This window comes from Juglans regia, unplaced genomic scaffold (genome assembly GCF_001411555.2).
Source record: "Juglans regia cultivar Chandler unplaced genomic scaffold, Walnut 2.0 Scaffold_210, whole genome shotgun sequence".
NCBI classification, from domain to species: Eukaryota; Viridiplantae; Streptophyta; class Magnoliopsida; order Fagales; family Juglandaceae; genus Juglans; species Juglans regia.
Window position 1 is genome coordinate 14,697 of NW_023351979.1, and position 11,182 is coordinate 25,878.

The following is an 11,182-nucleotide window of genomic DNA, read 5'->3' on the forward strand; positions in this document are numbered from 1 at the left end:
TGTAACATTTTCTCAAAAATTACTCGCTAAAATCCCAGTGGGTTTTTCATCCATATAAAAAAAATTTGAACACAAGTCTCGTGCTAGGCCCAGGTGTTACACTATATATAGGTCTTGTACAGTCTATGAAAAAAGTATGAGTCTCCTAGGAATTTAAATGAAGTGTCTATAAAATTTAGGTCTCGTTTATTTTCGTAAATAAGATGAGTTGAATTGAGATTAAAGTTAAAAATTGAAAAAAATATTGTTAGAAGATATTTTTTTAATATTATTTTTTTTTTAGATTTAAAAAAATTGAATTGTTTATTTTATTTTGTGTAAGAATTTAAAAAATATGTAATAATTAGATTAGATAAGATTAAATGAGTTGGTAATAGTTAGGAAAACAAAAAATGACTAATATTAATTCATGATTGGGTCGGAAAGGCCGGCTGTCAGATCTGAGACTGCTGGGATATTGCTGTTAAGTGATCTCATATTTTCATTAAAAAAAAAAAAAGCGTCGCCGTTAAGTAGTACATATAACTACTGTCCCCTCTCTTGATACATCTCAGACTGCTGGCTTACTCTCGATCATGCGTCGACGTTAAGCCTTCTTATTTATTATCGATCGTACTCGACCGGGGTTTAACAAGCTGAAACGGATGCACTCACTCCAACATGGGAAATTTCGCTATATATGAAGCAAATTATACGTCGTTGCTCGGTGAAACACTGTCGTCCATCCTCTCGAAGCGAGCACGAGAGGCTAATTCCTGAAAAGCCTCCACGATTTTCTCATTGCATGTCACAATGTCGATTAGAATTAATCCGACTGCAGCAGTTGGTATAATCTCTCGGAAATCCGCATTTTCCCAAAGGGAAGTCATGTTGAGCATGGACTTGAGTTTCTCGGCTTCAATTTTTGAGTTTGCAATATGGAAATTAACTGATGTTGACCGTCTCATTTTTTTGATCGCTGATGCTAATTCCTTCAGTGCTTTGCCAGATTCTGAGCAAATCTTTATGCATGGCTGGTGAATTTCTCTTCGGAACTCGGTGGGTGTCTGTAATAATGGCAAAAGATAGGTCACTCAAGAAATCAGACTCGAAATAGAAGAGGAAAAAAGGTCTGATATAAATGCAAGAGTCTCGATCAATTGCAGAAAAGTCTTAGGAAATGAATATATCTGACTCACAGCTTGGATCTCAAAGTACTTGGTATAGCTGTTGAGGTCTTCAATTTTGTAGGCACACTGCCGAGTCAAGGTTCCAACTTGAACGTAACGATTCCAAGGATGACGGAACCCAAAACGATAGTGCCAAAATTCCCATCTCGCTAAATTGGCCTGAAAATCCAAAAATAGCAATGATACAAACTCGGAAAGATTGAATCAATTAGTGGAAATTAATTCAAGTAACACCTCCTTTCTTTTTTTGTTTTTCTTTGCTGGAGACATCATGAGGTTGACAACGTTTTTATACCCGTACGTACCATAGTTTCTTCCTTGCCTTTAGAAGTCAGAACGCTTTTATACCCGTGAAGAAATGATTTATCATCATCCGTGGAATGCCCTTCCTCTGACAATCTGAAGTATTCCCTACCAAATCCTGTAACTTTGAATCGGTCAAAAATTGATGCTAACAATAAAACAAGGCACAAGCTGGCATATTCATAACACGAAGAGAAAACAAAAAAGAAGTAAATATATATATATATATATATATATGACATGTAAAGTTTGTTTGGTTGTAGTATGGAAGAATACCTTCTAAGAAATTCCCAAGCTTTTCCAAATTGTTAGCTATTTGGTTCTGCAGATTCTCTCCAATCCAGACAGGGCATACACAGATGCATACCATGATAGCAATAAAGCTACCAATGATGATTTTGTATAGCCTCTGGCAGGCCATATCTAGAACCTCATCATCTTGGTAACTCGATACAGATACCAAGCAGAAAGTCAATATGAATATCATCAGTCCATAATCGTATCTTGCCTTCAGTGCAGGGAAGAATCTCATAAATGTTACCGTTGCAGCTGTATGCATATCACATGTCTCAACAATGAAATTAACGTGTTTGGGTGATTGTGAAGTAAATATTAAGTAGTAGAGTAATATTATATTAATACAACATGATGGACTATGTATTTACCTATTATAAAGACTAAGATTCCAAGTACTACGGGTTGTCCCGTCCCATCGAAGAGAGTTGCCACCTGATCAACTCCGACAGCTAGCGCACCACCGGACAACGTAGCCAGCATCCTGTTTAGGCCTTTTCCCAATGTTGCTCCTATAAATGATGGGAAAGAAATGTTCAGCATCAGAATTTCATGTCTCCAATTCATGATTTTGTGTGCAATAATTAGTTTCTCTTAGTTTTTAAATTCATATAAATGCGACAAGAATTCTGGTAGATATATATATAACTCTCATGCTTACCAACTGAAAACTCGAAGACTCCAACCAATGACATGATCACACATACCAACTTTTATTTTCTTCAAATGTGAAGGTTAATTATTTGTGTATTCCAGAATATGCTATCAAATCTAAATTTGTGAACTGTATTTTTAAGAAAAAGTTGACTTGTTTATTATATTTGTATTAAAATTTAAAAAAATTATAATGATGAATTAAAATGAATTAATGATTCAAATGTACCGTTTGCTCAGCACCATCAGCTGGTATATTTGTGAGAGCCAACAATTGGTTTCTAAAGGTCAAGACGTTTAAATCGTGTTGGGTGTGAAAGCCTGCAATAAAAACATACAGCCAAGTCATGACCTCCATGCGTGCAACCTGGCCAGCCTGTCACATGATGATCTGTGTCGTCTCTTTCTCCCGTGGTACTCGATGACTTTGTTCTATATATCCTTCAACATTTGATAGTTATTTTGACTTTAATTTGCAACTACACACATAATTTCTGTCTTGTTTTAGTGGTCGAATGTAGAACTTTGCGGCCAGTACCATCCCCTCCAATAAAATCTAATTATTCTTTCTTTCTTTTTTATTTTTTTTTGTAGTTTTTTTTTTTTAATTTTTCCGATGATTTTCTCTTCAGTACTAAAATATTAATTTATAACCTTCTAGTACTGTAAGACTATCAACCATATATGATATATGCATGAAGATTCATTTTAAGTCTCGTTTGGATTAAAAAAATATAATAAATAATTTAATTTTTTTATATTTCAATTTAATTTTTTTAAATTTTAAAATAATAATAATATTAAAAAATAATATTCTAATAATATTCTTTTTAACTTTTATTTTTTATCTAGAATTAATCTCATTTCTAAATCCATGAATTGCCCAACTCTAACTAATGCATGAGGTGGTATTAAAAATACTACTGAATGGTACGTACTTCATACTTTAAATTAAGGCCAAACCGACTTCCTAAATATTATAATATTTTGATCTATTTGTGGGTCAAGTACTCCAAATGATAAGCACTTATGGACGCGCGTACGGGTCTTATGGAGCCAATCTCGCATGATGGGATGGTAAATGTGTACGAAGATTAAAAAGGTCCCGAGTTTTCTTCTTTTTCAGGGAGACATAAGTAGCAGCAGGTCAATTGACCATTTTTTACTTTGGGCATTCATTTTTGTTGCATTTGATTGTCTGATTCTTAAATTTAACTAAGTTGAATTTAATTTTAAATTAAATTTAATATTTAAATATTTAATTTTAAATTAAATTGTTAAACTTATTTTAATTTAAAATTTTTTTACACGTGAGATTCACAATTTTTTTTAATTTAAAACATCATTATACATAAAATTTACAATATTTTTCAATTTCTTATATATACATAACTCTCTCTACTATTCAATTCACTACTATTCATAAAAAATTCAATTCAATTAAATTTATCTCAATATCTAAACACAATCTAATTATTTGAATTTATTGACAAGCATTGGCAGTACCAGCTAGACGTTGCTATAGGACGAAAATGGAAACGAGGTCCAATTTGGATATTTTTTGGAAGTGTTTGAAATCTTCATGAGGCCGGTACTTAATTGGCAAGGCATGAAATATTTAAGATGGAAGTTAAGAATTCGATGTATGCGTATGTATACAAAATATTAAAAAATGATATTATAATATTAATATTTTATTCCACTTTTAACATAACTGAAGGTAATTAAGCAATCTTTTCACTTTTTCGTTAGACATTCATCATGTTCTAATTTCTTAGATATTGCATGTGATGGTCTTTAATTATAAACATAATGTGGATGCTCAGCATTTAGTACTGGGGACTAGATTATGTTAGACCTGTTGCATTATTGCAGCTGAAATATTAGACAGTCACATAGGTTTTGAGCAACGACATTTTTCTTTTTATGAGAATTAATATGAGATCAAGTGATAATTTTCCGCCTGCATGCATACGTTGATCATCATTTTCTCCGTTTCTTGTGTCGAGTTTATAGTACGGTATTGAAAAGTGATTAACGTACTCCATGTCCTTGCATTCGAAAGGAGAAACTGTCTCTATATATCTGGCGTGCCAACCGCCTTCAGTCTAAACTTTAATAGTCGGGTTTCAAATACGTTGATTTCAGATCAAATGAATTTCTAGAATTTGTAGTCACCGCTCTTGAAGGCCACCTATATATATATTATAAGGAACTAATATATATAGCCAGGAACTGTGGAAGCGAGTGGAGACCATGAGCCACAGTAGAAGAGTGGAGGTTGGTTGGATCTAAGATATCTGAAGCCGCTGACCCCAAAAATGGCACGCATGGCGGCAATAGACTCTCCTTAGTGCGGCGGTGCTTGAGATCCACACGCAGTTTGGGTTGTGCGTGAGACACACGCGCTACATTTTTCAATGGTTGCTTCTACAGTCCAAAGGATCGACAGTAATTGGGATTCTTGCGATGCGGCGCGTTGCGGTCATGGGTGGCCAGAAAATAGTAGATCAGCATTTTTCTGTGCTACAGTCAAAAGACGAAGGAAAACCCAGAAAAAATGCAGTAGAATAGTGTCGGGACTATACAAACAGGAGGAGAATGTAAGCCATAAAATTTATGGGCAGAGAGCGTTTTCGCTAAAGAGAGAAACGAAGAAACAGTAACCCATAAAATTATCCTGGTTGAACTTGATTAATAAAAGAGTCACTCTTTCAAGATGTGTGAATGTTACGTTTTTACCATATGATCTCTATTTTTGACATAGTGATTCTATACGTTAACAAAAAAAGAAAAAACTAATCCACACCATGTAAGTTTTACATTCTAAAATCACAAACTTTATCCTAAATTTTATTGCTAGACCATTTTTTACCGGCTTCAACCACCATCGATCAACCGTCTCTCAAGGTGGTGGCTGAAAAATTACTTTCACATAGGATGGCAGCCAATCATGCACCCCACATACTCTTGTTGTGAAAACTGTTGGCATTGCCGGAAAACCAGTGACGGTTGTCCAAATCCAGCTCATTCTAGAACAAATCCTTCCGATTCTGGCATAGTTGTGACGGGTTTAGGCATGGATCGATTGGTTCCATTAACACGAATTCAAACGGTTCCAACATAAATTCGACTTCTTTCGACCACTATAATATGCCTCGCCAGTACTCCACTGGGTGCTTTTGCAATTATAAGGGTGATGTGCGCTAATTGCCACTTATGGGTGAGTGAGTACATCGAATTTAAATGCATTTCATAAATTTTGTTATATTCTTATAATATGATCAAATGAGTACATTTTATTCACCTACAAAATATTGAGGTGCCAAGTTCTAATTCAGGATCGAAGGGTGTAAACGGCATCACACCGCATTCTATTTTAAAATTTTCCGGCCCCTTGATATAATGGTAGCGGGTTGCATGATCGTTACTGTAGTTCCCCAGCCTTGAAATACGACGACTTTAGTTAAAAAGAATTGTCAAACGACTACTTAACCATTACGCTTTATTTATTTGCACCAGAGTAAAAGCCAAACCAACCAGAGTGGCACTAGAGCCACCGGCTGGGAGTTAGTTAATGGTTTTGTGATTTTTATTTTTATTTTTGTATTTTCTTTTATGTATTTTTTTAATACATTTAAATATTTTTAAAAAATAAAAAAATTTATAATATTATTAAAAAATACTTATTTAATCATAAATAAAAAATAATAATAAAAAAAAAATAAAAAAAAATACAACGATAAAAATCATTGATAAAACTCATGGCAAGAGTGGTATTATTCAACCAACAAACATGATTTCTTGGTAGGTTCAATTACGTCTATTAAATCATTTCTTTGTCCGTACGAGTGACATGACAGTGATCAGAATTAAATCATAATATAAAAAATAAAAATAATTTATACATAATATTTTTTACAACACTTTACATAATTATATTTTAATTAAGAATTATTTTTATAAAATATCTTATAAAAATAATATCATTTTACAAAATACTCTCATTTTATATGTATATCATTACTCAGAGAATAAGTAATGGTGAATATTTAAGATATGAATATTTAAGAATTATGAATTTTGTAGCATTAAAATTCTGAGTGGACGTTATAATATAAAAAAAAAGTTAAAATAAAAATCCTGAGTGAACGTAAATTAATAGAATATTAAGACTAGTACGGCATATCAAGCAAATATAGATTATAATTGCTTTCCAGATCAATGGGCATTCATTGGTAAAATATTGATCTTTAATTGTTGAAATATTTGGACAATAACTACTTCGTGAGGGCCGTAAGAAATTATTAATGGTCATGATCTCAAACATGATGTTAAGTCGGACGCTGTGCACATAATCCCTGTTTCACGAGATTTCAAAAAGCTATGTTTGAAATAAAGTATGAAATCGATTTGTTTATTCGTTTCAAACCAAAACGCATGGTCTAAAAAATGGCGTCGTCATTATGATATAGACAAAATAATTTGTACAATTAATTTCAAAGTACTGCATTGGGATCTACGTGCAAAATCGATTTTTTAATATTGGTCGGGTCCACTATTTTTCAATTTAGAGTACTGTATAAAACTTACACACTTTAAGACTGTATCTAGCATTAGTCGTATAGAACATATATATATATATATACACGAAGCGCACATAGAATATTTGAACAATCAAATGCATTCTTATTTCAATCCGTTTGATGAACTTAGTAAAAATATTCTCTATTTGTCTAAATTCCTAGGTTACCATATCACGTGTTAGGCATATAATTCCATATTGAAAAAGACAAGTAAATGTCAAGTCCAACATGTAATGCTGCATGTGAAGATAAAGATTCTACATGTGATGGCATCGAGTGAAGACTCCAATAAGTTGTTGAAGATTATCTTGATTTGATTTTTATAATGTTTAAAATATAATTTATTTTATCTTTTTTTATATTATATTTTATTTTCTGTCATGGTATCAAAACTCTTGGCTAATGCTAGGCTCAATTTTGTGGAATATTTATTTTTTTGCTAACTTTATCTCTCACAAAATTTTCATCGTCGTTCAATTATATATCGTTACAAATCAATGCATTTAGAATGTTTCCATTAGTGGTAAGATATTTTTTATTGGGTTTTGATCTATTATGAGCACTGTTTGAAGTACACTAATACCTCAACGATAATGAGCAGCCTTGTTTGTTTGTCTATAAACATGTCTAAATAAACATTCCCCAAAACAAGATGACAACCTTTTAATCTCATAATAAAGACCACCAAACTTGGAGCTTTCCATGTCATCATGATGCAACGCTTCTATAGCTTAGTAAGCAATCACTCTCCACCTGGATTTTCACAATTCCCATGCATGCACAGAACTGAAGGCTATAAAAGAGAGCTAGCAACTCTACCTGCTTAGGTTGAGCAACTGCATTCTCAATGGAGGTTGCAACCGTAATAACTCTGCCTGAACCATCCCTCAAAATTGCACCAGTACCAACTTTCCCCATCTATTCAGAGACAGCTCCATCAACATTCAGTTTCAGCACTTCAGGATCTGGTGGCTTCCATTTATATGCATCTCTCACTTGTTGCCTTGCTTGTCTCTAAGCCCCTTTATAACTTTTCAATAGTGAAACAACATGTTCGGCAACTTGATGAGGAGAAATGAGAACCCATTCGTGAATGTATTTGTTCCTCTTATACCAAATCCCCCACGCCAAAGCAAAGAAAGCAGACAAATTTTCATATTGTTTTGCTTTATAGAAATTAAAGGCAAGCTCAAAGACATTCAAGAATTTATCTATCTCAAGGGCAGGTATATAATTTGTCCAGATCATCTTTAAATGCACACATTTCACCAAAGCATGATATAACCCCTCATTTTCAGCATTACACAAATTACATCGCCCAATATTTGGGACATGTTTTAATAATAAGTTCTCCTTTGTAGGCAACCCATCCTTACACGCACGTCATTCAAGTATTTTAATTTTATTAGGTACATGTATTTTCCAAATATTTTTCTAGACCACACTTTAGGCACGCGAAGAGGAGGATTCAGTTTCCTAGGATCCCTGTTGGGCCAAAATAAGTTTGTAACAACTTTTAACATTGAACACCCAATTTCTTTCATAGCCCCATGCTCTCCTATCAACCCCATTACCAGCACATAAAGCTACTTTCAAAATGTCATCCACAACCCTTGGATTAAAGAGAGCTCTAAGTTTTCTCAAATCCCATGTTCTTGAATTTTCACAAAAAAGGGAATTCAAACAATCATGCCGGTTCTCCTCATTAAACACGTGCCTTTCCTTCACTAGAGTATTATGTCTCGGGATCCAATTATTAAACCAAATGTTAACAGAATTCCTATCACCTACCCTCCATCTACACCCCTCTAGAACCCATTTTTTTGCCCCCAAAATTCCTCCCAAGTATAAGATGGAGATCTACCCAACCCCGCTTGCAAAAAATATGAACCCGAGAAATACTTGGCTTTTAGAAATATGTGCAATAAAGGATTCTCCTCCTAGAATAAACGCTACCCTTGTTTAGCTAGCATTGCCAAGTTAAAAACTCTAATGTTTTTAAAACTAATCCCTCCCCAAGATTTCCTGACACACATTTTGTTCCAACTCAACCAATGAATTCTCCTCTCATTTTTCTTTTGGCCCCACCAAACCGAGCCATCATACCCTCCAACTCTGCACACAAACTCGAGGGGAGTAAGAAACAACTCATGGTATAAGATGGTATTAAAAGAGCCATAGCCTTTAACAACACTTCCTTGCCGCCCTGTGGGATCAATTTTTCCTTCCAAGTTTGTAACTTTTGCCAAACTCTTTGTTTTATAGAATGAAAGGCATAGGCTCTTGACCTCCCAACAATTGGTGGAAGCCCTAAATACTTCTCATACTGTTGCAAGTCAGAATTTTCCCATAGATGTTTTATCTCCTCTAGGACTCCTCTAAACACATTCCCACCAAACACCATGGTAGTTTTTTCTCGATTAATTCTCTGACCTGAAACATCTACATTTTGGGTAAGCACAATATACTCCTTTTCAAAATAGTAAGAGCCTTCCAACGGTACACCTTGTCTCATCCCTCTCTCTCTCTGTTTTCGTCCTCTTCTATTTAAGTTAAGCTCCAATACTGTGCAAAACTCACTATCTTTTGTAATTGATGTTAATTATGTAAGCATGTCGTTTAATTATGTAGGACATTCTAATTAATTATGCGACATTATTGTGCCAAGCTGTCATGCTATGTTATTATGCCCATTATTTTTTTTTATTTATTTTAGTCATGTCATTAACATGTATTATATGATCTATGAATTTCATATTCCACATCACACGCCACAAAAAATATCCGAAAGAAAAGTTGTAAGAACAAGGATTATTAAGGTTTAAAAATGGCCCTAAGAGATGGCATAATACCAATGTAGTTATAGGTTTACGTGCAAGTTACACAAAATCATGGGTTAAAAAATGTGGTCTACCTAGTATGATATGATACGACATGTTAGTGGTCACCGGCCTTGTGGCCATAGGTTGTGGAATTAGTGCACAACCTTGCACTCAAGGGTCAATGTGTGTTGGCCATAAAGAATGTGAAAGACTAGTGGCTAAGATATGCATGAATATGTTAATAGTTATCATATTGAATGTGTTAGTTGTAAGTTCTCTTGCACATGCTACATGTTAGTTGATTTTATTGCATGTTTCTTGGCGCATTTATTTCTAAAAAAACCAACTTAAATTAAAGCTTATTGTATGATGTATTGCTTATTAAGTATTCAATTTGTTTTTTTTTTAATATGTTTTTATGTTTTAACATGTAGGTGAGAAGAATCATCAAGATGGGGTAGCGGTAGACTTAGGGAATATTTGGATAGTGAGTTGAGATGGGATGAGATGAGATGAAAATTGAAAGTTGAATAAAATCGTATTAGAATATTATTTTTGTTTTAGGATTTAAAAAAGTTGAATTGTTGATTGAATTTTGTGTGGGAGTTTGAAAAAATTGTAATGATTAGATGAGATGAGTTAAGAGACTTATTGTATCCAAACAAGATGGAAGAACCTAGCATTACTGAAATATGCGTCATCGAGATTCGTTATATCGGATTTTATGGTAGCATATTTATCTAATTTATTCATTCCTCTTTCAAGACACTAATTATGTTTTTGAATTGAATGACTTTATATTGTGTCTCTTTCCTAGTGTGAGTTACATATGTACGTAATAATCCTAACCTACTGACCATTGCTACAATGTAATGTCCCAGTCTCGGATGGGTCAAAGAATTACTCATTGTCACTCAAAATCATATCTCAACCATATAGTCATAGACTCCAAAGTTTCAATCAACTACTCCAATATGATTAATCTAAACACCACAAAATCACAAAATTAACGTCAACCTTCCGAAATACCAAGTCGACAAATCAAAACAAAACTATTGAATAAAATCTCCAATAACCAAAGTACCATCTTAGTACTTAATCCACTAAGCTCATATAGCCTTATACATGTCTTCGATTCATGATGTAACGCCTTGACCCCGAGGGTCAGGAGAGTTAACTTATATTACCTAATAATCAACTCCAACATTGCTAATACATTTCCAAAACTCCAAATCAAACGTAAACACTTCAAATTTAATTAACCATACAAACTCATATATCAAATCCTCAATACAGTAACCACAAGAAAATATCAACTTCTCTACATGTCACTTAATCTCACATTTCAACAATA

At 33.7% G+C, this 11,182-nt stretch overlaps 1 protein-coding gene across 1 annotated transcript; it reads right to left on the reverse strand.

Annotated features, from left to right (window-relative positions):
* Positions 1–531: 531 nt before the first annotated feature.
* LOC109012263 (aluminum-activated malate transporter 8-like) lies at positions 532–7,924 on the reverse strand. The gene is made up of 6 exons (XM_035686947.1): positions 7,753–7,924; positions 2,138–2,278; positions 1,749–2,021; positions 1,475–1,590; positions 1,179–1,328; positions 532–1,046 (listed from the first exon to the last, which is right to left on the reverse strand). The coding sequence occupies exons 1-6, from the start codon at positions 7,922–7,924 to the stop codon at positions 690–692; spliced, it is 1,209 nt and encodes a 402-aa protein (XP_035542840.1). The 3' UTR covers positions 532–689.
* Positions 7,925–11,182: the final 3,258 nt, after the last annotated feature.

Excerpts from the sequence above, each read along its gene's own strand:
- LOC109012263 (XM_035686947.1), bottom strand. The coding sequence starts at position 7,924 with ATGGGGAAAGTTGGTACTGGTGCAATTTTGAGGGATGGTTCAGGCAGA. Across the intron at positions 2,279-7,752 it reads TGTGAAAATCCAGGTGGAGA|GAGCAACATTGGGAAAAGGC; the intron begins GTGATTGCTTAC and ends CATCATTTATAG. Across the intron at positions 2,022-2,137 it reads AATCTTAGTCTTTATAATAG|CTGCAACGGTAACATTTATG; the intron begins GTAAATACATAG and ends ATATGCATACAG.